The 27,254-nt window shown below is 46.1% G+C and overlaps 1 protein-coding gene across 1 annotated transcript; it reads left to right on the top strand.

Annotated features, from left to right (window-relative positions):
• Nucleotides 1–992: 992 nt before the first annotated feature.
• Nucleotides 993–27,028, top strand: CNBD2 (cyclic nucleotide binding domain containing 2). Its single transcript, XM_060257033.1, has 11 exons — nt 993–1,049; nt 3,524–3,577; nt 6,755–6,918; nt 9,451–9,607; nt 15,332–15,483; nt 19,376–19,514; nt 21,651–21,777; nt 23,615–23,807; nt 24,447–24,612; nt 25,739–25,878; nt 26,620–27,028. The coding sequence occupies exons 1-11, from the start codon at nt 993–995 to the stop codon at nt 26,954–26,956; spliced, it is 1,686 nt and encodes a 561-aa protein (XP_060113016.1). The 3' UTR covers nt 26,957–27,028.
• The last annotated feature ends 226 nt before the right edge of the window (nt 27,029–27,254 follow it).

Below are 27,254 nucleotides of genomic sequence, written 5' to 3'. Positions count from 1 at the left end.
TGGAACTTTTCCCAGTAGCATTGACCTCTATGATGTTCTTTCATTACTGCGTTCTTCTAAAGACTTTTCAGAAACTCACGTGGCATTTTATTCTGAGGATAAGAGTATGCAAATTTTTTCGGGATGGATTGGGATTCTCGGGATTTCGTCTCATGGAGCCGGAATATAACGCAGACATGGATGAAGTAAGGAATTTTACAAAAATGAACTTTGAAACTGTTGTCTGTTGTTTTCATTACTATTCTTTTTTTGTATTTCATGAAGTAGGGGTGGTTACTTGAGATTTTAGGGCATAAATGTCAGCAGATTCATGCAGTCTTCATAAATTATTATAAAGCTATAAATACAACTCTTTCTTTCCCTGTCAAGTCATAGCCAATTTACGGCAAGACCGTAGGGTTTTTGAGACAAGAGAGGAACAGAGGTGGTTGGCCCAGGGGTGGAACTCTAGCAGGAGCTCCTTTGCATATTCGGCCACACACCCCTGAAGTAGCCAATCCTTCAAGAGCTTACAAAAAAGAGCCTTGTAAGCTGTTGGAGGATTGGCTACGGGGTGTGTGGCCTAATATGCAAAGGAGCTCCTGCTAGAATTCCACCCCTGTCCATGATACAACCTGGAGATATCTCTCTGTCTCTCTCTATGTCTCTGAATACATGTATAGGAGTGCATACACCTGCCCCTAATATTTTGTTGTAGATAATAAGGAAGGTCTGACCAGAGGGGGCGGGGGGAGGTACAATATTCTCTCTTGCACATTACTGTGCAATTTTGTGTTTCTGAAGTGGCTCTCATCATGTTTCCCCCATCTCAGATCTGGAGTTTCCAATCTCCAGGTAAGGCCTGGAGTTCTCCCCAGACTTTAATTTCAAAAATGGTAATGCAGCAGAAAATAGGCACCATAGAGTTTCCCCCCTCCCAAATGGCTAGAGAATCTGGGAAAACCATAGAATTTTCCCGGAAATGCCTAGAGTGGATGCTGCGTGACATCGCGATGACATCACTTCCAGGTGACGTCATTGTTCCACGACACAACGCCAGAGGCACAAAGGTACTTGGCAACCCTATTTTCTGATGTTCTTATTTAAGGCCTCAGCCTCTATGCCCTGTTGTTGGCCCTCCAGAGGAACTGGTTAGCCATTGTGTGAGACAGGATGCTGAACTAGTCTCTCTTGTTATTGGCTGTCCGGAGGAACTGGCTGGCCACTGTGTGAGAGAGGATACTGGACTAGATGGACCACTCGTCTGATCCAGCAAGGCTCTTCTTATATTCTTAGGAAGGGCTTGGTCTCTATGCCCTGCAGCTGGTCCTTCAGAGGAACTGGTTGGCCACTGTGTGAGATAGGATGCTGGAACAGATGGACCACTGGTCTGATCCAGCAGGGCTCTTCTTATGTTCTTTACATACCTATAGACTAAATGGACAATGTTCACACTGATTCTTACTTCCTGCTGGAGGCCACTTGTATGTCATTCTGCAGGATTCCCTGTCTCCCAGAATCAGCATTTAGTGGAGTTTTGTAGACTGCAGTAGGAAGGCAGCAGAGGGAGAATAGTTCTATTTTGCTTCTAGAAAATCTTGACCGATTTCTCATTAAGGGTTTGCTACCGTTTCTCTGCGGATTTCTTTGTTCCCGACTCAGAGCCGGATATAGGGAGGAGGGGAGGGGGCGCTTGCCCTGGGCACTGCCAGAGAGGGTGCGCCAAATTGGATATGGGGTCCATTCTATTCTATGGACCCATAAGATAGAATGGGCCCACAAGGGGGCATCATTTTTAAATCCCCCCCCCTCAAAAAACATGAAGATCTGGTCCTGGTCTGACTCCAGCATGGGGGGGGGGGTTCAGCCAACCACTTAAGTTGGAGGAAGTTTCCTTAGATTGGTCTCAGACTTGAGCCAAAAGGAAAAGGTGGGGCATAAACATTTTAAATAAGTACATGAAATTTTATTCAGAGGAGTGGTAGGATAGGAGTAGGATCCAACCCACTATCTGTACAACAAACTTAATGCAACCAATAACGTTAGCAGGAAAGGCCTGTGGCAAATCTTGGAACGTTTAGGATGTCCCCCAAGGTTCCTCAGCATGATCATCCAGCTACATGAAGACCAGCGAGGCCAAGTCAGACACTGCAACGACCTCTCGGAGCCCTTCCCAATAGGCACAGGTGTAAAGCAAGGCTGCGTTCTCGCACCAACTCTCTTTACGATCTTCTTTAGCATGATGCTTCAAAGAGCCGCAGTAGATCTAGATGATGACGATGGTGTCTACATCCGCTATCGCACTGATGGCAGCTTGTTCAACCTGAGGCGACTAAAGGCTCACTCCAAGACAATGGAAAAACTCATCCGAGAGCTACTATTTGCTGATGATGCTGTACTCGTCTCCCACTCGGTATCAGCTCTGCAGCATATGACATCCTGTTTTACAGAGGCTGCCAAGCTATTTGGCCTAGAAGTTAGTCTGAAGAAGACAGAAGTTCTCCACCAGCCTGCACCCCAGGAAGATTATCACCCTCCCTGCATCACTGTGGGTGAATCAGTACTGAAGACAGTCCAGCAGTTCAGCTACCTGGGGTGCATCATCTCCTCAGATGCCAAGATCGACAAGGAGATTGACAACAGGCTGGCAAAGGCAAACCGTGCATTTGGCCGACTGCACAAAAGAGTGTGGAGCAACAAGCATCTGAAAAAAGGCACAAAGATCAATGTTTACAAAGCGGTTGTGATGACAACCCTCATCGGCTCCGAATTGTGGGTTTTATACCGTCATCACCTGCGACTCCTTGAGCGCTTTCATCAGCGCTGCCTTCGCACCATCCTCAACATCCACTGGAGTGACTTTGTGACCAACACTGAAGTCCTCAAGAGGGCGGAGGTTACAAGCATCGAGGCACTGCTGTTGAAGACGCAGCTGCGCTGGGCAGGGCATATTTCTAGGATGGAAAACCACCGCCTTCCCAAGATTGCTCTGTATGGCGAACTTTCCACCGGCCATCGAAATAGAGGGGCACCAAAGAAGAGGTACAAGGACTCCTTGAAGAAATCCCTTAGCACCTGTCGCATCAACCATCACCAGTGGTCTGACCTAGCCTCAGATCGCAAAGCATGGAGGCACACCATCCACCAGGCTGTCTCTTCCTTTGAGAACGCACGCATAGCTGGTCTTGAGGACAAAAGGAGATTGAGGAAGAATCGCACTGCTACAGCACCAACCCCAAATCAGACTTTTCCCTGCGGCCACTGTGGCCGGATCTGCCTGTCCCGCATTGGTCTTGTCAGCCACCAGCGAGCCTGCAGCAGACGTGGACTACTGCACCCTTCTTAAATCTTTGTTTGCGAAGTCAAGCCGAGAGAGAGAGAGACAAAAGGCTAGAACTCAATACACTAGTAAGGACTTAAAAAGTTAAAACCAATCTGTGTATTAAAAGTATTTAAAGAATTAATGTTAAATAAGGACTTCTAGAATCATTGAACATTCGATGTTTGTGGAAATTCTAACGGTCAATTCTCTTTTAATTTTCAGAACAGGAAACATTACAGCGTTACATTTGACTTCCATGAGTTCAGCGTTTCAAAGGTTTGGACAAGTTGTCTCATGTTTTTTTTCCATTTTATAATGAAAAGCAATGCAGAGAATACATAAAAAGGGGGAAAGGGGCATTGACAGAATAGGGAAAACAGAAACAGAAAGCAGTACAAATATATCAATTATAATTCCACCTCGCAATAAAATATTCAAATCGTTCTACCTGCAAGTATAAAAATCTCCATATATTTTACCTTCCTTTCTTTCATTACCAATTTTTTTAAATAAACTAGTAGTAGCAATATGAATCTAAACAATTCTTCTAAACAATTCTTCTTAAACACAAATAAGTATAGCAAGTTAAAAAATTTTTTTTCAAAACTATCTCAACGCCAATTTTATCTAATTTAACTTAACCCTATTATAGGCACAAATTAGATTCTTGGTTTAACAAAATCCTTATTAAAACAAGCACATAATCCTTATTAAAACAAGCACATAAAAATCATATCTTTATCCTTAACAAATTACATAAGATACAACTTAATAGTTTGTCTCTCAGTCTAAACAGTTTATCCAAAGGAGCATGTTAGAAACAAATCTACTAAGTTACCAAATCTACCAAGTTACGAAACAAATATGCTATCTGCCTTTTCAACCGTTAATCCAGCTCTTACATCAGTATGAGCAATTTCACTAAATAAGCATACTGTAGATACATCTACTATATTAAAAATATGTTATCTGCACTCTTTAGCATTAATCCAAATTGACTATATATTTAATTACACTTTTACCAACTCTCTTACTTCCTCAAAATCTTCCTTATTCTTTTAAAATCGGATATCTGTTCATAATTAATAGTTGCATGTTTGTTTACCAACAAAAAAAACCCACCAAAATTCAGGAATCCTTCTTCCCAAAGATTAAAAGCTTTTAAATTCCTTTAATTTCTTTATCCATATTACATCAGAGACAGCCCATTTAATCACAGTTTGCCTTTTAAAATCGCATACCACTTCTTAATCAGGGTTCTATATCCAACTATTCACAAAAATGAAAAAAAAAATCAAGATCCTTCTTCCAGAAAGCTTTCCACATCTTAATTTGTTGATCGGAGTGTACCTTTTCTCAATGTGGCCTGCCCTCTCAACAGTGGGAGGAAGAATTCAACACAATTTTTGCCTCTCAGCATTTCACTGGATCTTAATTTTTGGTTTTGTTTTAATACTGCGACATAGGAGACCATTTTGATTTTCCTTTGTTTGTTTCGGAGCATATCACTTTCCCATTCCGATTCCACAGATGTCAGCAGAGTTTCTTTAGCACTCAACTCCTGTAGATTTGCAATTTAGTTAGCTTTCAGCATAAAACAACTCATTTGGTCTTTAATAAGCTGCATAAATGAGCCAAGATCCTGTTTCAGAGAAATGTTATTTTAAAAGATATATTTTTATAAGACATTTTGTTAGGCAGTGCCATTTTTCTCTGACAGCAAACTCAATCTCTTAGTTCAAATTGTAAAATAGCTTCGAGCTCCTGCTAATCCACATTCCACAACAGCTCCATCTGAGATTTCAAATGCTATTATTTCAAATACAGTCAGGTGATAGAGAAAGATCTCTCTAGAATATATCTCCTTTATGTTCAGATCATATTGCAACCTAATAATAATCTCTTTAATATATGTCCAATTATAATCCGGGTCGATTTTAGTATTTAATCCAATTTAAATATTTAAAACTGCTCGTAACTTTCTGAGGCCTCATTTCTCTTCTTTTGAGCTAGTCTCTCGTTGTTATGTAAAGTGACCCATCAGGCAATGGAATTAGAAAAACACCTACTTGTCAAGTAGAATTGTCATATTAGGAGTAGAAAGACACTACATCAAAGGCGTCCTGGAGAAAACGAAAGCAAGAAAGCAGTCGGGTGTTCTTTTTCTGCTGGTACGTCAGCTTTTCATGGCTGCAGAGCCTCAGGACATACAGGAAGCACAGGGCAGCCACCGCTGAACCCCTCTCTCCTCGTAAAAGTCCCATGCTGAAGAAAAAGCCCCTTCAGGGTTTTTCTATGGGGGCATTACTTCTGTGACACCCCTCCAACAGCCAGACTCAGAGGTGCCACAGAAGGACGATCTGCGGACACCTCTGAAGCCAAGATGACGGAGCCCGGAAGTCTCATGGTTTTTTTTTTCATCTATAGTGAGAGATACCCAGAAGGTTATTACTCAGCAGTTCAACATTGCCTTTGGCAGGTTTTATTAATGGTGAATGTGGAAGTGTGAGCCCATATGACAAGAGTTCCATTTGCTGGTGACTGCAGGCAATTTCCCACCTTCATTCCTTCACACTTGTTAATATTAGCAGGAGGAGAAAAATTGTGAGAGGGGAGAATGGAATCAATTATAACTTTAGAAGGTCTTTTCTACATCTCTGTGGTCCTTACCATATGGTCTCTGCGGCCTTTGCCATAGAGATTTAGGAAATTTGTATAGCATCACCTCAAAGTAGTAGTAGTAGTAGTCTTTATTGTGGTCTAAAAGCTATACAAACATGAAACAATCTATTCTATAGTGGGTTCTATGCATGGATGAGTCCAGGTTGTAGTGATAGCAAGCTCTTTATTAAGTACAGCATAGCAGGTGGCTGCACTACAAGACTGAGAACTAGGCCAACGGGGCCAAACTTATATACATCCCTGGATTCCCGCACAGGCATGTTATTGGGTCATTCAGACCGACGGGGGCTTGTGATTGGTCCAGGGCAGTTGAGATTTGGATCCTGCAGCCCATTGTTCCCAAGTCCCCAAGCTCAGTCTGTATGGCTCCGATGAGCCAGGCAGGAACACCCAAAGTCTTCACTTGAGTCCATGTGCATAACACAATCAATGATTAATAATCCACAGAAATCCCAATTACAATATTCATTAGATCCATAACCACATGGGACATTACTTCAGCTTGTATTTTTGTAGCAGAAAACCAAAACTTGGCAACAGAGACTGTATTCCTTTGGTTGACTCCTGTCAATACAGCAGCTGCCCTTTCAAGGACAGCTCTGCGAGAGCTATGGCTGACCCAAGGCCATTCCAGCAGCTGTGAGTGGAGGAGTGGGGAATTAAACCCAGTTCTCCCAGATAAGAGTCCATGCACTTAACCACCACACCAAACTGGCTCTCCATCTCTGTACTACAGCTGTTTAATGTGAAGATTGCCTGGTGTTTTTTCAGGATCATTTCCCTTTCAAAGCAATCCAGATAACCAAGAAACTCCCTGAATGGAGGACTGAGACAGAAATAAGATATATAAGAAACCGCTTGCTGGCCTTGAAAAGCTTCTTTGCATACAGCCCAACTCTTCAGTATCTTCTGGCTAAAGTGATTCGCTTTGAAAGGTACATTTTCGAAGTTATCAGGGCTTTTTTTTTTTTTAGCAGGAACTAGGGCTGCCAAGCCCCCGGTCTGGGCGGGGCTTCCCCCACCTGGGAGGAACCTGCCAGCCAATGTGGAACCTCCCTCAACGTCATCGGAGCGATGATGTCACCCGGAAGTGTTGTGCGGCGGCCACTCTAGGCGTTTCTGGGAAAACTCTATGGTTTTTCTAGATGCTCTAGCCATTTGGGAGGGAAAACTCTATGGTACAATAGCCGGGCAATGCTGGGGACTTGGCAACCCTAGCAGGAACTCCTTCACATATTAGACCACAGACCCCCGATTGTAGCCAATCCTCCAAGACAGGGGTCCTCAAACTTTTTAAATAGGGGGCCAGTTCACTGTCCCTCAGACTGTTGGAGGGCCGGACTGCCGTTACTGTACAAGGCCGCGGGCCGTCAGTTCTCCATCTTCTGCATCTCTCTCCCTTCCCCACACCACACACCCCGGCCTGGGAACTCACCTCACCTCGGTATCACCTCACACTCTGTCTCAGCCCAGTGCTGGAAGTGTGCATTGCTAACACGAGTTTAGGTCGAACGTCACTTCCGGTCTGATTTTGCCATAACCCGGCGGGCCGCATAAACATCCTCAGCGGGCCGCATCTGGCCCGCGGGCCATAGTTTGAGGACCCCTGCTCCAAGAGCTTAGACAGCTCTTAGTACAAGGCCTACTGGAAGCTTCAGGAGGATTGGCTACATCAGGGGTGTCTGGCCAAGGCTGGGTTAACAATCAGGACAAGTAGGCACCGGCCTATGGGCCCCCACGCTTTTAGGGGCCCCGGGCTGGCTTTCCCCCACTTAGGTTTCCCCCTGCTTGCAGCCCTCCCCGCCTGCGCGCACAGCCAGCAACTGAGCTGCTTGTTGCCCGACTTGCCTGGTACAGCTGCTGCTGGCGTCATCACCAAGTTTGCCTCTTTCTGCCTCACCCCCACAGCTTAGTAAAAGGGGCTTTTAAGAAGGAGTCTGCAGGCTGCAGTGGGGGACGCAGGCACTCCGAATCTGAGATAATTTATGAGGGGCCCCCGAGATTTCAACTGCCTAGGGGCCTCCACAGGGTTTAATCCGGAACTGTGTCTGGCCTAATATGCAAAGGACTTCCTGCTACAAAATAAAGCCCTGGAAGTTATGCTAATAGCTGCATAGTGATTTAAAATATGGACTCTATGGCATTATTAGGGTTGCCAGGTCCTCCCTGGCCACCGGCAGAGGGTGGAGGTGTAGGGTTGCCAGATCCAGGTGGGGAAACTCCTGCAGATTTAGGGGTGGAGACTGGAGAGGACAGGGACCTCAGTGCCACAGACTCCAGCCTCCACAGCATCCATTTTCTCCAGGGGAACCAATCTCTTTAGTTTGGAGAGGACCTTCAATCCCAGGGGATTCTCAGGTCACACCTGGAGGCTGGCATCCCTAGGCATTATGCTCTGCTGAGGCCCTTTTCCCCCTCCCCCATATCCCACCATCCCCAGGTTCCCTCACCTAAATATCCAGTACTTTCCAAACCCATAATGGTCCACACTTCGCCTAGGGTGGTCAGCTTCCAGGTTGGGTCTAGAGATCTCCTGAAATTACAACTGATCCCCAGACTATACAGCTCAGTTCACCTGGAGAAAATGACCGTTCTGGAGGCCCCACTGATGGACCTCCTGATGGCACCTGGGGTTTTTTGGCCTTCTGTGACATTAGAGGTTTCTTTGAGGTCCCTCCCCTTCACAAACCTCACCCTCTCCAGACTCCACCCCCTAAATCTCCAGACATATCCTAACCTAAGAACATAAGAGAAGCCATGTTGGATCAGGCCAATGACCCATCCAGTCCAACAATCTGTCACACAGTGGCCAAAGAAACCAGGTGCCATCAGGAGGTCTACCAGTGGGGCAAGGACACTAGAAGCCCTCTCACTGTTGCCTCCCCAAGCACTAAGAATTCAAAGCATCACTGCCCCAGACAGAGAGTTCCATCTATACCCTGTGGCTAATAGCCACTGATGGACCTCTGCTCCATATTTTTATCCAATCCCCTCTTGAAGCTGTCTATGCTTGTAGCTGCCACCACCTCCTGTGGCAGTGAATTCCTTGTGTTAATCACCTTTTGAGTAAAGAAATACTTCCTTTTATCCATTCTAACCCGACTGCTCAGCAATTTCATTCAGTCCCCACGAGTCCTTGTATTGTGAGAAAGAGAGAAAAGGAACATAAGAGAAGTCATGTTGGATCATACCAATGGCTCATCCAGTCCAACGCTCTGTGTCACACAGTGGCCTGATCCAACATGGCTTCTCTTATGTTCTTATTTTCTAATAGCCACTGATGGACCTCTGCTCCCTGTGTTTACCCAATCTCCTCTTGAAGCTGTCTATGCTTAGCTGCCACCACCTCCTGTGGCAGTAAATTCCATGTGTTAATCACACCTCCTTGTGCCTGATTGTGGCTGAGGCCTCCCGCTTTGTTCTAATTCCTGCTCACTCGGGGGGGAATCTGTGCTACTGTTTTTCAGATTTGGACGCAGGAGAGTGATTATCAAAAAAGGACACCATGGGAGCAGTTTTTACTTCATCTTTGCTGGGGCCGTCGCTGTCACTGACGACGAGGATGGGAGCAGCGCGTTTGTAGACTCGTGTCCGACCGTGCTTCGGAGAGGGGCTTCTTTTGGCGTGAGTGCCATCTCTAGCTACTTGCATCGAAACAGATTAGAAAATCATTCATTAGGGATGCTGGCCTCCAGGTGGGACCTGGGGATCCCCCAGAATTACAGCTCATCTTCAAATGACAGAGATCTGTTCCCCTGGAGAAAAGGGATGCGGTGGATTCGGTGGCACTGCACCCTACTGAGGCCCCTGTTCTGTTGAAGCTAACCTATACTGGATTAAACCTTTGGTCAGGGCTGGTGCTAGGCTTTCTGGTGCCCTAGGCGAATCACCCACTAGCACTCCCCCCATTACTAGAATATATAGGGAAAATGTAGAGCGCCAAACTTGAAACTTTTCACATTTTTAATTTACTAATTTTTAATTCTAATTTTTTAATGTGATATGTTATTTAAAAAATTGTGAGAATAAGCACTTGCTGGCCACACCAGGAAAGAGGTTGGCAGGATAGGATGAGGTGGGAGACCAAGTTGCACATCAGGGAGAGGGGGAGGTGGCTTGGCTTTGTTGAGGGCAGCTTGGTGATGGGAGAGGACAAGGTGACAGTTGTCAGGAGCCAGAGTCATGCGTCTGGGAGGGGGCACCCAGTGGTGCCCCCTAGGCCCGGTGGCACCCTAGGTGACTACCTATGTTGCCTACTCCCATGCACCGGCCCTGCCTTTGGTCCATCAAAGTCAGACCGATTTCGCACTCACCTTACACCGCTCTCATGTTCGTCTTCTCAGTGCGTTTTCCTTCCAATTTCCCACTATCTGCCCCGGGGCTGCAGCAAGCATTGGTGTTTTTGCACAGCAAACAGAAACTGGTTTTTAGAGGTTTCTGTTTGCTGCGCAAAAACACCGATCCTTGCTGCAGCCCCGGGGCAGATAGTGGGAAATCGGAAGGAAGCCAAGCTGAGAAGATGAACGTGAGAGCGGCATAAGGTAAGTGCGAAATAAGTCTCAGTATTTTCTAGTCAGACTTGCAGTGACTCTCCAAGGTCTCAGGCAGAGATCTTTCACATCACCTACTACCTGGTGCTTTCAACTGGAGATTCTGGGGACTGAACCTTCTGCAAGAATTCTGGGGATCGAACCTTGCTTCCCAATGCAAGAAAGGAGAGCCCCAGGCGAGCAAGGCCTGTTTGGGCTGGCTGGATCTCTAGCCAGCCCAAGCAGGTCTCACTGGCCTGGGACTCTCCTTTCTTGAATTAGAGTTTCTTTTGGCTGGTGGGACAGCATATGCTAATGAGTTATTTTAATGAGCCCCTCCACCTATTTTTCTACAAAATGACCCCTGGTTGGAATTATCTGCTTGTGTGGCTCCCAGCCTCCTCTCTCTCCTGGCCTTCTTTGCATGGGTGAGTCTGGCCCCCAGCTATCCCCTACTCAGGCAACTGGGGCAGGATTGAGTCAGGCCTGGGCAGCAGCTCCTGGCAGGTCGCAAATAGAAAAGAGCCGATGTGCATCTGGGGGGTGTGGATGTAAAAATCCCTTCTCACATGTGACGTGAAGTCCCCATCAAACAGGAAGACTCCATAATGTGCGGTTGCAGCTGTAGACCCAGCCTCTGTCCCCCGCCCCCTTCATCTACAAAGCAGGTGAAGGACCCCATTGCAGGGAGCTCAAGCAAAGCCTGTTAAAAGACCTTGGAATGATCCCCTGTGGAATGGACCAGGGCTGGTGTCGACATACTGTTCTGCCAAGGCCCAGGTTTTCTGATGGGGGCCACTGCTGTTCCCCTCCACCTCCTCAACTCCCCTCCTGACCATCTGCTTGTTGTGACTCTTCCCATCACCCACACGCCTAGCTGCATGCACCAATCAACATTGACCTGGGTAGCCCAAGCAAGGCCAGTCTCATGAGATCTCAGAAGCTAAGCAGGGCAAGGTTAGCTATCTGTCTGTCCGTCTATCTATCTATCCATCTATCATCTACCTACCTATTTAAATTTATGAATCATTCAATCCCTGGGTTCTGGACAGTGTACAATATGATAAAAACATTAAAATTACAGAACGGACATGTATAGTACTAAAGGTAAAGGTGAAGGTAGACCTTTCTTTTATGGGGTGGTTCGCCATTGCCTTCCCCAGTCATCTACACTTTACCCCCAGCAAGCTGGGTACTCATTTTACCGACCTCGGAAGGATGGGAGGCTGAGTCAACCTGGAGCCATTCACCTGAACCAGCTTTCGCCAGGATTCAACTCAAATCGTGAGCAGAGCTTGGATTGCAGTACTGTCACGGGGCTCTATAGTACTAAAACAACCATCCAAAAAGAGATCAAGTGGCAAACTGGAGAGGCAGACAGCCCTGCGCCCGGTGTGAAGCCGAATACCCCATCCCCAGTCTAAGGGCCCATCGCTGACTCTGACAATGAGAAAGGCCGAGAGAAACCCAAGTCAGCCTGGACGATACTGGAAGGGAAGCCCTGCCTACCAAGGACTGCTGACCAAGGCCCAGGTTGGGCCTGATTCCACCCACAGGGAAAGAGGCAAGACACCCCGACGAGCAGGGGGCAAGAAGAGGGAGGCACGCTGCCCCCAGACTCAAGCCACCTGGGGAAAGGGCGGAGGCCGCTTCCCAAGCTGAGATCCAGCAGCAGAGTACTCCGGCAGCCCTGGGCCAGCTGACAATGCCTGGATGCCCTTGCCCCAGTGTCTGGGCTTAAGAATGGAGGCGGGGTCGAGGAAGGGGGAGGAGGCAAGAATGGGTGGGGGCACCAGAAGAAAAGAAAAAGAGGCCACAGGAGGAGGCCAAGGAGGAAAACAGGCAGACAGGATGGGGAGGCTGCCCAACAGAGAGAGAGATAAAGTGGGAGCCTCAATCGTCAAGCCAGGGAGAAGTGTCTGGAGGGTGAAGAAACCTGACCTCCCCATTCTGAGACCTCTGGCTGCACGGGAGGGGGGAGCCACTAAAGGCTGGGGGGCAACTGCGAGACGAGGTCAACAACGGACCAGCCCTGCATAGCTGATCTCCGCCCTCTTCCACTTCAAGTTGTAAACAGTTTTACTTACCCCAGTAAAAATTAGTACCCAGCTATGTATCATAGCAGGATAATTCCCATTCTTACCAAACACCAATTACCAACTGAACTTTGGCTGGTTCCCTATTTGTGGCAGATATTAATCCTGAAACCACCTACTTTGTTACAAAATTTTTAACGATCATTTTATCTGTAAAGTGACAAAAATCTGGATTGATCCAATTGTAAGAGAATCAGGTATATATTTGGCTAACATTACAATTTTAGGATTACTTAACTGAATAATATGTTTTATTAGAAATTCCTGTTTTAATATTTTATTCGCTTTTAGGTTTGAATATTTTGACGGTAACGTGAATTCTGTGAATATTCTGAGTAATGTTGTATATCTGTGTATGTTTTGACAATTGATACATCCTGGTTGAGCTTAAGACCTTTGGTCATAGAAGCTAATAAAGGAAAATAGAAATGGATGGCAGGACATTTTGCAGTGGTACTGATGGTGAAGTCTTTGGATACTGTTGATTTATGTTTGTGTTGTTTAATTTGATTTATACCCCGCCCTCCCCGCCAAAGCGCGCTCAGAGCGGCTTAGGCGTGCCAAGTCCAATTCAAGAAATATCTGGGGACTTTGGGGGTGGAGCCAGGAGATTTGGGGGGGTGGAGCCAGGATACATTGGGGTGGAGCCAGGATCAAGGTTGTGACAAACATTATTAAACTCCAAAGGAAGTTCTGGCTGCACACCTTTCAAATGCCTTCCCTCCACTGGAAATAATGAAGGATAGGGGCACCTTCTTTGGGGGCTCATAGAATTGGACCCCCTGGCCTAATCTTTTTGAAACATGGAGGGTATTTTGAAGAGAGGCAATGGATGCTATGCTGCAAATTCGGTGCCTCTACCTCAAAATACAGCCCCCCCCCGAGCCCCAGATAACCACAGATCAATTCACAATTATATCCTATGGGAATTGGTCTCCATGGGGAATAACAGAGTGTCCAGCGGACATTTCCCTCCCATCCCCCTGCTTTGTGATGATCCTGAAGCGGGGGGAGGGCCTCCAAACCGGGAGATCTCCTGCCCCCACCTGGGGATTGGCAACCCTATGTTGATTGGTTGAACTGTCCCATTGTCACAAAGGTGCAGGCCAGATACAAAAGTCCCTGACTGAGCCAAGATGTCCCTAATAAGATCTGCCCCTTCAAGCTCTGTCCATCAACTGAGCAGCTCTGCCCCCTCAAGATCTACCCATCGATTGAGCAGCTCTGTCCCCTCAAGCTCTTTCCATCGACTGAGCAGCTCTGCCCTCTCAAGATCTATCTTTCGACTGAGCAGCTCTGCCCTCTCAAGCTCTACCCATCGACTGAGCAGCTCTGTCCCCTCAAGCTTTTTCCATCAACTGAGCAACTTTGCCCCCTCAAGCTCTTTCCATCGACAGAGCAGCTCTGTCTCCTCAAGCTCTTTCCATCGACTGAGCAGCTCTATCCCCTCAAGATCTATCTATCGACTGAGCAGCTTTGTCCCCTCAAGTTCTATCCATCGACTGAGCAGCTCTGCCCCCTCAAGATCTATCCATCAACTGAGCAGCTCCACTCTAAATGGCCTCTCTATTTCCAGTCAAGCTAGCTTAGGAACAAAGGAACAGGTACAGAAAGGAGTGAGGGGAGGATGGAAGGCCTTCCAGCTGTCGAGGTGGAGCGGAGGGGCACGGATAACAAAGATGGGGGCTTGGGACGATGTGAAGTCCAGAACGCTGAGGGCGAAAATGAAAGAAAGCAGAGAGAAAAAGAAGATCTGCCAGAAAGGAGCGTTGGGCCTGATATCATCTGCTGAAGTGAAGAACCCTTTTGATGTAAGTGATGAACGGCTAGAGTTGCCAATCCCCAGGTGGGGGAAGGAGATCTCCAGGTTTGGAGGCCCTCCCCCCATTTCAAGTTCATTAGAAAGCAGGGGGGGAATGCCTGCTGGGCACTCCATTATTCCCTGTGGAGACTGATTCCCATAGGGAATCGTGGAGAATTGATCCGTGGGTAACTGGGGCTCTGGAGGGGCTGTTTTTTGAGGTATAGGCACCAAATTTGTAGCATAGCATCTGGTACCTGTCTTCTAAACACCCTCCAAGATTCAAAAGGATTGGACCAGGGGGTCCAATTCTATGAGCCCCAAAAGAAGGTGCCCCTATCCTTTATTTCCAATAGAGGGAAGGCATTTAAAAGGTGTGTAGTCCCTTTAAATGTGGTGGCCAGAACTCCCTTTGGAGTTTAATTATGCTTGTCACATCTTTTCTCCTGGCTCCACCCGCAAAGTCTCCTCGTTTCACCCTCAAAGTCCCCAGATATTTTCTGAATTGGACTTGGCAACCCTTTGAATGGCTTATTTGGATGTAAAGAAGGTAAAGGTAGTCCCCTGTGCAAGCACCAGTCGTTTCCGACTCTGGGGTGACGTTGCTTTCACAACCTTTTCACAGCAGACTTTTTACGAGGTGGTTTGCCATTTCCTTCCCCAGTCATCTACACTTTCCCCTCAGCAAGCTGGGCACTCATTTTACCGACCCTGGAAGGCTGAGTCAACCTGGAGCTGGCTACCTGCACCCAGCTTCTGCCAGGATCGAACTCAGGTCATGAGCAGAGAGCTCAGACTGCAGTACTGCAGCTTTACCCCTCTGCGCCACGGGGGATGTAAGCAGGCAGATATTCACCTGGAGGCCTCTCACTTTGGCAGCCGGCTCTAAATCACGTACGTGTTCTTCCCCACCTGTTCGTAGGAAGTGGCTCTTATCAAAGATGCAAAGAGAATAGCCACTGTGGTCTGCATGGAAGAGACAGAACTGCTGGTTGTGGATAAAAAAGACTTTCTGGGCTATCATTTAGATGAGGAACTTCACCGAGAATTCCTGACTCGGTACAACTACTTGAGGTAACGTCTGCCCCCTGTGAGCCTCTGCAATTGCAATTTGCATTGCTCGGTTTTCTTAGTTGGGTTCATTCGGTTTCAACAGCATTGAAATGGTAGCCATTACACTCCCTGGAACCTCATGCCAGGGTTGCCAAACTGCAGGTGGCAACTGGAGATCTCCTGAGATTGTAACTGATCTCCAGGCATGAGAGGTCTGATCACCTGGAGAAAATTACTGCTTTGGAAGGTGGACTCAATGGCATTATACCCCACTGAAGCCCCACCCCTCCTTAAACCCCACCCTCCTCAGGCCCCACCCCCAAATCTCCAAGCATTTCCCAACTTGGAGCTGGCAACCCTACTCATGACCAGCATTCCCTCTAAGCTGAGTTTGTGTGAGCTAGCTCACAGATTTTTAGCCACCAGCTCACACATTTTTGTCTTAGCTCAGGAAGGAGGACCCCAGAGCCCACTAATTGATGCAGGAGCTCATAACTTGAATGCCAGGAGCTCACGAAGTAGAATTTTTGCTCACAAGACTCTGCAGCTTAGAGGGAGCATTGCTCATGACAGTGCTTTCCCTTGTGGATGTAGGATCCATACATTGTTGGAAATTGTGCTGTGGCAGATAATGTAAAAGACCTCACCCTCAGACCCCGGAGAGTTACTGCCAATCTGACAACTGGGGTTGCCAGATCCTATTCCCTCAATGATTTTTTATGGAATTTATCACTAGTCCCAACAAAGCGATGGCAAGAAAATATATTCCGTAAAAAAGCTATTAATATTGGGGAAAAGTACAAGGAGCGTACAGCTCTGGAAATATCACTTCTGTCTTCCTATACTAACCAAAATTGGATTGACGCAGGTCACAAGGATACAACTTATGCTCCTAGCAGAGAGCAGGGTTAACAAGATTGAACGACTTCTTGGAAAAAGGCAAATTTGTTTCCAAAACAAAACTGGAAGGAAAATTAGGCTTTAGAATTATGTGGCTACAATATGCCCAAATTCATTTAATTCACCAACAATTAAAAAAAATCCATTGAAAGACCAATTAATGATTTTGAACAACTTCTGCTGAAATTAGACACAAATTCTAAACGCTAAATTACGAAAAATTCTCCTGAATACAGGACAGCCTATTTTAAAATGCCAAAAACTTTGGCACGCAGATATGGGCAACACGCTAAACGAACAAGATTGGTTAAGCATATGGAAACCACCTTGTTATACTTCCAAAGTGTTTAACATTAAGTTTCAAACAATAAAACTTGTTACAAGGTGGTACTTACCTCCAAATGTTATGAATCACAAAAATCCAAGCGTTGACTCCCAATGCACAAAGAAGTGTGGAATTAAAGGTGAATTCTTCCATTCATGGTGGACTTGTGTGTGTGTATATAAATAAATTTGGGAAAAGATTATTACAGAAATACACCACACTTCCGTTTGACCCCCAAAGTTTTATTATTAAGCGAATGGTCTCCCTCAGATGATAACTTGATTGAAAATATAAGGATACACATCTTGCTATCAGTAGCACGCACTACCATTGCAGCCAAATGGATATCCCATTCTAAGCCAACAATTATTGACTGGCAACAACGTCTGTGGGAACACTTTATAATGGCTAAAATTTCCAATTCAATGGTTTCTTCTTTTGTTGATAAATATGAAAAACATTTTGACTCAATTTGGTTTCCTATTGTGGACTATTTGGCAACTTTAGACATAATTCGTAAGAATTCATAATGAATTCAATGTAAAAACCAAATAATTCATAAGAATTCATAATGAATTCAATGTACAACCAAATGCTACACTTCTAATGATGGTAACCAAATGTCTTACGCTACTTTTGTTTTTAAAATCGAAACCTGATATACTTACCTATCTACCTTCTGTAAAAGTTTTTTTTAATTTGTAATATACTTTGGAACACTTAATAAAGGGGGGGGGGGGAGAAAAAAACCTGGAGTTGCCAGCTTCCAGGTCAGGGATTGCAAGCTCCTGGGCGAGGCAGGGGTTCTCTAACTTTGGGGGTCTCCAGCCTGCCAGCTCGCAGTGGGCTGGTGGGGGGTAACCCCACTCGATGTCACGGGTGCAATGATGTCACTCGTAAGTGATGTCATCATGCCGGCGACATCGTGCACCAGCCACTCTAGGAGCTTCTGGGGAAAACTCTATGGTTTTCTTGGACACTCTAGCAATTTGGGAAGAAAGCTCTATGGGTTGGAAGCCACAGTGGACTTGGCAACCCTATTCCAGGTAGGGCCTGGAAATCTGCTATTACAACCAATCTACAGACAACCAAAATCAGTTTTCCTGAAAAAATTAACAGCTTTGGAGGCTGGACTCTGATGGCATTATATCGGGGAGGGGGTTTGGGGGGAGGTCATGATGCTATGGTGTAGTCTTTCCTAAACAAGGATAGAATGTTGTTCCAGTGTTGCAAAACAAAGAAAACTAATTTTTTTAAAAAATGAAACCGTCTCATCAGCACAAGGAGTAAATATGAAGGTAAATGTCACCCACTTTTCCTGATCCATGGCATTGCCTTCCAGTGTTTTCCAAAAGGAACCCTTCTGCCTTATCCTTTTGGAATCATGCTGAGCTTTATTCTGCTCTTCAGACAGTCTTTGGTCAGTCAGTACATGGTAAGCTTGCCAGTCCCCAGGTCCAAGTGGGGATCCCCTGGTTTTCAGGCTCCTTCCTGCCACCAACCAGCTGGCCGACAGGAGGAAGACCCAGTCCAATGGCCACCATGTGCCTTAAATCTCAGGCAGGTTTAGAAGCTTGCAACTGCTTCTGTTTTGGAAGGGGTGTGTGTGCCTTTAAATCTCAGCGAGCCTGAAGCTCATGGGGGTGGGGCGAGCAGGCAGAGCCATATGTGTGAGAGAGGAAGAGAGACAGACCAGTCCCTCTGTTCATTTTGCATTCCTTTCAGAAGCTATTTGTATCGTGAAAGGGATAGTAAACAGTTAACTAGGACCTGATTATGGGATAGAGGAAAATTCTACCCCCTAGACCTCTCTCCCCTTAAGTTGGTTGAAACAGAGCAGATTGTCACATTCAGCAACTCTGGTGAGTAAATCTGTCTAGAAGAAGATATTGGATTTATATCCCGCCCTCCACTCCGAAGAGTCTCAGAGTGGCTTAAAATCTCCTTTACTTTCCTCCCCCACAACAGACACCTTGTGAGGTGGGTGGGGCTGGAGAGGACTCTCACAGCAGCTGCTCTTTCAAGGACAACCTCTGCCAGAGCTATGGCTAACCCAAGGCCATGCTAGCAGGTGCAAGTGGAGGAGTGGGGAATCAAACCCGGTTCTCCCAGATAAGAATTCGCACACTTTACCACTACACCAAACTATCTACACCATTGCCCCAGGGAGATCACAAAAGTGTGGGCATGCAAACTGTTTATTTTGGCTGCTTTGTGAGTATGTGTGTTCTCTTTAATTTAGTGGAAGCACAGCTTCTGGGGAACAAAAAAGGCAAAAAAAGAGAAGGAAACGAAGACCGTTTTCAGGGGAACTGCACTGCTGTATTTTTATTTATTTATTTGGAATGGGAAAGTCTCCTGGCTTCATCCCCAAAGCCCCTAGATATTTCCTGAGTGGGACCTGGCAACTCTAGTACATGGACCACTCACCACTGAAACTAGTTCATCCAGATTATCCTTTTGGAATCCTGTCAGAAGATGATGGGCCATACTGGGACTGTTGCTGATAGGTTGCTGTCAAAGAAGGCCACTGATAGCTCGGACAAGCTGGACCAAGAGGCCTTTCTTCAGCCCTTTATAGGTCTTAGTGGACCTTACAAATGCAGTATTTGCTGCTTGGCCTTCATTTACGATGCATTTCACATACAAAAGGGAGTCCCTGTGTGTGGGGTTTCTTTCCATTTTCAGAAAGGTCGAGATCTTCGAAACTTTGTCAAACGATTCATTAGAGAAAATAGCCCATCACTGCAGAATTGAGAGGTTCCACTTTGGGCAGGTGATTACCAGCGATATCGGCGAGTCCTCCAGCATCACTTTTGTTATAAAGGTGAGACCTGTTTGTGATTTGTACTTGCTAGTGAACTTTGTTTTCCTTTTCATAAGTGGGCTTTTTTGTAGCAGGAACTCCTTTGCATATTAGGCCATGCCCCCCCCCCGATGTAGCCAATCCTCCAGGACTTTATGGGGCTCTTCGTACAGGGCCTACTGTAAGCTCTTGGAGGATTGGCTGCGTCAGGCTTGTGTGGCCTAATATGCAAAGAAATTAGAAAAAGTTTTGGGGGGGCATTTGGGCTGGCAGTGAGGCAGAAAAATCCTGCCCTTAACACTGTTCTGAGCAAAGAATATTCACGTCCTGGAATGACAGGCAAGTGCTTATGTGTTTATTTCTAAAGTGTACAAAAATTACACTTTATTTTATTAATTAAAATATGTATATCTTGTCTGCTAGCATTTCTGAGATTAAGCACAGCGTTGTGACTAGAATGTCAGGTTAGGATCTGGGAGACCCAAATTCAGGGGCGGAATTCTAGCAGGAGCTCCTTTGCATATTAGGCCACACACCCCTGATGTAGCCAATCCTCTAAGAGCTTGCAAAAAAGAGCCTTGTAAGCTTTTGGAGGATTGACTACAATTAGGGGTGTGTGGCCTAATATGCAAAGGAGCTCCTGCTAGAATTCCACCCCTGCCCGAGTTCAGATCTTCAGTTTGCTGTGGAAGTTTCCTGGACAGCCTTAGACCAAACTCTTTCTCAGCCTAACCCCCCTCACAGGGAGGTTGTTGTGAGGATAAAATGGAGGAGAGGAGAATGATGTTCTAAGATATTTCGGGCCCCCATTGGGGAGAAAAGTGGGATGTAAATGGTAAATAAATAGACCAAAGTTCTCTTTGAGACTCGCTTTATACAAAAAGATAAAACTTACTCATGAGTTAGGCTAACTATATGTAGGTTCTGCATTGAATCACCTCTCTTTCCACGTGGTGTAGTGGTTAGAGCAGGGGAGGTGTCGAACTCATTTGTTATGAGAGCCAGATCTGACATAAATTAGACCTTGTTGGGCTGGCCTATGTCGGGTTGGGCGGGGTCATGTCAGGCTGGGTCACGTGTGTACCTATCTAAAATTAGGTAGCAGATATATAAACTTTATAAAGGACACAGACAAACACAATTAATATATATTTTTTAAAAGCTTAATATATATATTTAAAAATTAATATATATTTAATTTAATATATATATTTAATTAATATATATTTTTAAAAGCTTAAAATATGCTTAAAACATTAGCACTTGTTGGTCTTAAAGCTTCTTTCTTTGTACTTCTCCCATAGGATCCAGGGAACTGGGCAATGGAAGCTTTGGCTCTTTCCTTCCTTCGCCAGGGGACTGGGAGGGAGAGGGGCCTCAGCCAATAGAAGGAAGAGAGGCTTGGCTCAGTAGCACTGCTGTGTGATTGAGAGAGCCTGGCAAAGCAAGCTCTGCCTCCCCCCCGCCCTTACTCTACAAGGGAGGAGCTCATCTAATGGAGAAAATAGAGACTTTGCTCTGTAGCTGCTGTGCAATTGAGCAAGCCTGGCAAAACAAACTGTGATGCAGAAGGGAGCAAGAGAGAAGGAGAAGGAAGCAGATAACAGCCAGTTGCTTGGGGACTTGATAGCAGCTCTCCAGGGAACTGATTCAGCCCCCGGGCTGCATATTTGACACCCCTAGGTTAGAGTGTCAAAGCAGGATATGGAAGACCCAGGTCTGAATCCCACTCTGCTAGAGTTGCCAGGTCCGCTTGTCAATCTGACAGGGGGAAGGGGCTTTGGGGGCATTCCAGGGGTGGACTGGGATGTCACCACAGGGGATGCTCTGGTTTTGGAGCAAACTCTGTGGTAAAATTGGGATTAAACATCTCTGCACAACATCCCTGATGCGACGATGTCATTTCTGGGTGACGTCCAGGACCTGGGGTCTGGCAACCCAACACTCTGCCCTCAAAGCTCACTCTGTGATCCTGGATGTCTCACCCTGCCCTACCTCACAGGGTTGTTGTGGAGTGATGCTTTAAGTTACTTTGGTTACAAAATGGTATCGATACATTCAAATAAACAAGTCTCTTCACCGTAACTTTGCTGGCTGCTGGTCTACTGGGCAGCCAAGTTTCCACAATATCAGCACAGTTTAATTTTGTTTTAACAGGGGGCCTGTGATGTTTTACGACAGATCGATCTCAGCAGCTGCCCATCCTATCACAAGTGGCTCACAAAACATCTGATGTTTCCTAAGGGCAAGCAACAAGTTAAGGAGAAAAAACGTCAGAATTATGGTAGGTTAAATTGGAGTTTGGGTACACTGGCTGTTTGCCAGCATTGTTACTAAGATCACGTTAGGTGACAGCGATCTTCCTCACCACCAGGGGTGGAATTCTAGCAGGAGCTCCTTTGCATATTAGGCCACACCCCCTGATGTAGCAAGTCCTCCAAGAGCTTACAAAAAAGAGCCTTGTAAGCTCTTGGAGGATTGGCTACATCAGGGGTGTGTGGCCTAATATGCAAAAGGAGCTCCTGCTAGAATTCCATCCCTGCTCACCACAGAGTACAGTTTGCTATGCTGGAAGCAATTTTAAAATAGGCAACATCTGACTTTTCCCCATTCTCATTTCCCTTGCTTGCTTGTTCCTGTTGCTTTGGTGTGGTTCCCCCCACCAGTTCTGCATGTGTTTTGCTCTCTTTAGTGGTTGATTCAATATTCTATCACTTTATGTCCAGACAGTATAAAAAGCCTGCAGTTTAAATTTGCAGGACATAAAGCAATGTAATATCAAGTTGACCACTAGAGGGCGGAAAACACATGAGGAGCAGGAAAACATATTTTTCTTGTTTTTACTGTTGACTGTTTTTATGACGTAACCCGCCCTGAGCCTGTTCTACTGGAAGGGCGGGCTAAAAATCGAATAAAATATTTTAAAACAATATGTTCATTTTAAAAGACATCCGGTTCAAAAAGGTTGGGTCTCATCCTCTCATGTAAATATATGCCATTCTGGATCAACAATGCCCTTCTGCTGTTTACAGCGGACAAACCGGACAGTCCCGGACAGTATAAATGGACACAAATTTGACCTAAAAATTCACCCTACTCAGAAACCAGTATGAAAACATTTAATTCAAATCCTGTTTAATTATGAATAGATAGTTTTCTCTTTGATTGGTCTGTGTTCCAAAATGGCTTTCCTTTCTCAAATATCACCCCTCCTGCTTTTCTGTTGCTTGCAACTTTAGGTATAAATAGATCTCCTTTGGACATACATGGCACACATCTGATGAAGTGTGCTCTGGCTTCTGAAAGCTGCTACTCGAATAAATTTTCAAGTGCCACTGGACTTCCATTTATCTTATTTATGATTTTCAAACGACATAGAAAAATATAGAACTGGGGGGGCGGGGAGTTTCCCAGTTAATCCATTTTTTAAAACACTTTGAATCCCTCTCTCTTGTTAAAATTGGCTTTTATAGGGAACACTCTGTCTTGGTCAGTTTTCAGTGGTCATGTTGTTCATTTGCATTGCTAAGCCTTTCTATGGGCATGAAGTAGGGATGCCAGCCTCCAGGTGGGACTTGGGGATCGCCTGGAATTACAGCTCATCTGTAATCCCCTGGAATTACACCAGAGAGATCAGTTCCCCTGGAGAAAAGGATGCTTTGGAGGGTGGACTCTGTGGCATTACACCCTGCTGAGGTCCCCCACTTCCCAGACCGCACTCTCCCCAGACTCCACCCCCAAATCTCTAGAAGTTTCCCCACTCAGATCTGGCAGCCTTACTCTCCCTCGCCCACTGGGGACCAAGGGGGAACCTGGCAACCCTAGCTCCCGGGGTGAAATTCCAGCAGGAGCTCCTTTGCATATTAGGCCACACACCCATGATGTAGCCAATCCTCCAAGAGCTTACAAAAAAGGAGCCTTGCAAGCTCTTAGAGGACTGGCTACATCTGGGGTGTGGCCTAATATGCAAAGGAGCTCCTGCTAGAATTCCACCCCTGCCCGAGTTCAGACCCTGCAGGCCTAGCTCAAAGGCAACAAAATTTTAAGTGAAATATTGACAGTAGTAAAGAGTGCACATTGGGCAATAAGAGAAAGAAGCTAATTTTTACAACTTTGCCTAGTTTCAGATATTGTCCATGTGGACAGATTCAAAAGTGCCAAATGGAACTCCTTCTCTGGACAAGAACTGAGCCAACTGAAAGCCCGCTATGTCAGCCAGATGTTCCCAAACCAAGACTCTGGGAAACAGAGTTCTGCGTTAAGCCGGCCTCGTAAAAGTGTTGTGATGAAAGTGGATAACGCTGACGAGAGCAGGTGAGAAGCGGGTTTGAGTTGGCTTTCCAGGATGTACTGCCAGTGGTGGGGATGCAAAGGTCACCTTTGGAGTTCTTTCAAAGCACTCGCAATGGAGGGCATGGAGAGGGAGCCTGGCAACTTGCAGCCCTGCCAACAAATTCTGGTAGGCCAGGGGTGGCCAAACTGAGGCTCTTTCACACATATTGTGTGGCTCTCAAAGCCCTCACTGCCTGGTCAGCTGCCTTGGAAAAAGCATTTGTCTCTTTAAATCACTTTGCCAAGCCAAGCCAGCTGTTGCCTTAACAATGCATATGTTGCTTTCTTTCCATCTCTCCCTCCCCCTCCCCATCTATTTACTTCCTTCCCTTCCTCCATCTTTCCAGATTTTCCTTTCCTTTCCTTTCCTTCCTTCCTTCCTTCCTTCCTCCCCTCCCCTTCCCTCCCCTTTCCTTCCTTGTCTTGTGGCTTTCAAACATCCAGGGCTTTTTTATAGCAGGAACTGCTTTGCATATTAGGCCACACACCCCTGATGTAGCCAATCCTCCTGGAGCTTACAGTAGGCCCTGTACTAAAAGCCCTGTAAACTCTTGGAGGATTGGCTACATCAAGGGTAAAAGAAAGGCTTGAACTCTAAATCTATTATCTTCTGAATTCCAGTTCGTTCCTTCGTCTGCCAGACGATGACAGAGAAGTTGTACAAAATGTTATATCCGGAGTTGTGGGAAAGCAATCAGTACACTGTTCACCCTATGGAGAGATACCAGCTTCTGCCGCTGCAGCTGTGTATATCAGAGTGGATGAACTGTATAAAGGGGATTATTTAGTGAGTATATTCCATGCCTTTGGCCAGACTTTTTTGGGTCTCTGTTAGAGTTCTCCTAGAATTATAAAAGATTGCCAGAATACAAAGATCATTTACTGGAGAAAAAAATGGCAGCATTGGAGCTGTGGCATTACATTCCCACTGACTTCCTTCCCCCCCACAAAACAAATCTCCAGGAATTAGCTAAAATGCTGTTAGCAACCTGTGTGTGTGTGAGTGTCACCACGGATACAACAGCATGGGTTTTTAAAAACGTTTTTATATTGCATCATCTCCTGTACAGTCTTGGACCAGTTACTTATAATGTACTTATCAGTGTGAAATCATCAGTGTAAAGCAGCAAAAATCTAAACAAATGCAGTCTGATACATTCCATAAAAAGGTAAAGGTAGACCTCTGTGCAAGCACCAGTCATTTCCGACTCTGGGATGACGTCGCATCACGACATTTTCACGGCAGTCTTTTTTACGGGGTGGTTTGCCATTGCCTTCCCCAGTCAATCAAGAAATATCTGAGGACTTTGGGGGTGGAGCCAGGAGACGTTGGGGGTGGGTGGAGCCAGGAGACTTTGCGGGATGGAGTCAGGACCAAGGGTATGACAAGCACAACTGAACTCCAATGGAAGTTCTGGCTATCACATTTAAAGGGATCACATGCCTTTTGAAGGCCTTCCCTCCATTTGGAAATAATGGACAGGGGCACCTTCTTTTGGGGTTTATAGAATTTGATCCCTTGGCTGAATCTTTTTGAAATTTGGGGGGGGGGGTGTTTTGAGGAGAGGCACCAGATACTATGCTGAAAATGTGGTGCTTCTACCTCGAAAAACAGCCTCCCCTCGAGCCCCACATACCCACAGATCAATTCTCCATTATATCCTATGGGAATTGGTCTCCATAGGGAATAACGGAGTGCCCAGCAGACATTCCCTCCCTTCCCCTGGCTTTCTGATGACCCTGAAGCGGGGGGAGGGCCTCCAAACCAGGGATTCCCCTGCCCCCAACTGGGGATTAGCAACCCTAATGTAGACACATTGTACAATTTTGCATAATTTATTTATTTTTTTTAGAGAAAAATTGCATACGATGTGTGGAAGCTCCCTTTTATATTGTTTGCTGTTCCCCTTTAGGTCAATCTGGAAGATAACCGTCCCATGATCTTGGTCAGCAAAGGGGCGGACCTCATCCGCTTGAAAAAAGACAAGCTTGAGGAATGTGCTGACGATGCCACCATCATGAAATTTGGCAAAATCAAGGTCAAGTATCCCAGGTAAGTACAACCAGGCCATGAATTCAGCAGGAGCTTACAGGAGCGCAGTTCCTGAACCTTTCTGAGAGTTCCCCTTCTTCCTCCCCACCTACCTTGTCGATTGAATAGTACAGGGGTGGCCAACGGTAGCTCTCCAGATGTTTTTTGCCTACAACTCCCATCAGTCCCAGCCATTGGCCATGCTGGCTGGGGCTGATGGGAGTTGTAGGCAAAAAACATCTGGAGAGCTACCGTTGGCCACTCCTGGTATAGTAGGTGCAGTTGCATAACAATCCCTGGATTAGGAGAGCGGGCAGCCAGCCAGCCAGCCAGCCAGCCAGCCAGCCACCAGGGGCTTTGCCACATCCCCAGCAGCCATTATTAACCCCTGGAGAAGCCTGCACCACCCTTTCTTCACTTCTTATGTGATTTTGGGCGGTAGGTGGCTTGCTTGCCTTTTGACTCTGTGTGTGTGGGGGGGGGGGATGGCCAAGGAGAGCCCCAGGCGAGCGAGGCCTGCTTGGGCTGGCTGGATCTCTAGCCAACCCAATCAGGCCTCGTTCACCTGGAGCTCTCCTTTCTCGCATCGAGTTGCTTTTGGCTGGTGGGGGGCAGTATATGCTAATAAGTTATGCCAATGAACTCCACCACCTATTTTTTTACAAAACGACCCCTGAGTACAACAAATTGGTTCTGGCTGAATCGCTGTTGAGGAAACAGAAATGGGGTCTCACTCTCAACTCTGGGCTCCCCCTTTTTCAGTGATGACGAGCTGTGTCAGGTCTTCCTCCGACAGAACTCCTGGGAATTCTTTAAGAAAGACCTGCTGCAGTTTGTGATGAAGCCCAAGCTCACGAGTATGGTCACGCCTCCGGATTTATGCCCTGCAAAAGAAATCGCAGGATCTTGGTACATGAACGAAAAAGGTATCTTGGACCTGACTCCCTTGCAGTGCAATCAAAAACTCCCACCGGAAACATGCAAATATGTACCTTGTCACCCAACGTTCGAAAAAGAAGTTGTGTTCTTACCAGAGATCCAGCCACGACTGATTCATGGCATCAATGTAATACGTCCCTCTCTGGATGGAGTGTTCTAGTGAGCGCCAAGAGTTTAGATTTGCAAATCTGTAACATGGAGAAAGTTAGGGTGTTGTACTGGCAATTTTTGTTTGTGTGTGTTTGTGTGTGCTTATTTATGCATGTTCATAGACACAGAGTTGTTAGAAATATTTCCTTCCTCCCTCCCTTCCTTCCTTCCTTCCTCCCTTCTCTTTCCTTTAAGTTACATTTTCCATTGAAGCTGGTTGTGAATTCTGAAGTCTGTTTAATTGTCCTTCGTGATTATAGGTAGAATATTATTTTTTTCCCTTCAAGATGGCATCTCTCTCTCTCTGT

This window comes from Heteronotia binoei, chromosome 16, assembly GCF_032191835.1.
Source record: "Heteronotia binoei isolate CCM8104 ecotype False Entrance Well chromosome 16, APGP_CSIRO_Hbin_v1, whole genome shotgun sequence".
NCBI lineage: Eukaryota > Metazoa > Chordata > Lepidosauria > Squamata > Gekkonidae > Heteronotia > Heteronotia binoei.
Note: the sequence above shows the minus strand (reverse complement) of the source record. Positions and strands in the feature narration are given on the sequence as shown.

What these genes read in the sequence shown, in the direction of transcription:
- CNBD2 (XM_060257033.1), top strand. Translation starts at nt 993, where the DNA reads ATGACATCACTTCCAGGTGACGTCATTGTTCCACGACACAACGCCAGA. An exon ending in GGAGAGGGGCTTCTTTTGGC is followed by an intron (nt 9,608 to 15,331) that starts GTGAGTGCCATC and finishes ACCTGTTCGTAG; the next exon opens with GAAGTGGCTCTTATCAAAGA. An exon ending in ATCAAGGTCAAGTATCCCAG is followed by an intron (nt 25,879 to 26,619) that starts GTAAGTACAACC and finishes CCCCTTTTTCAG; the next exon opens with TGATGACGAGCTGTGTCAGG.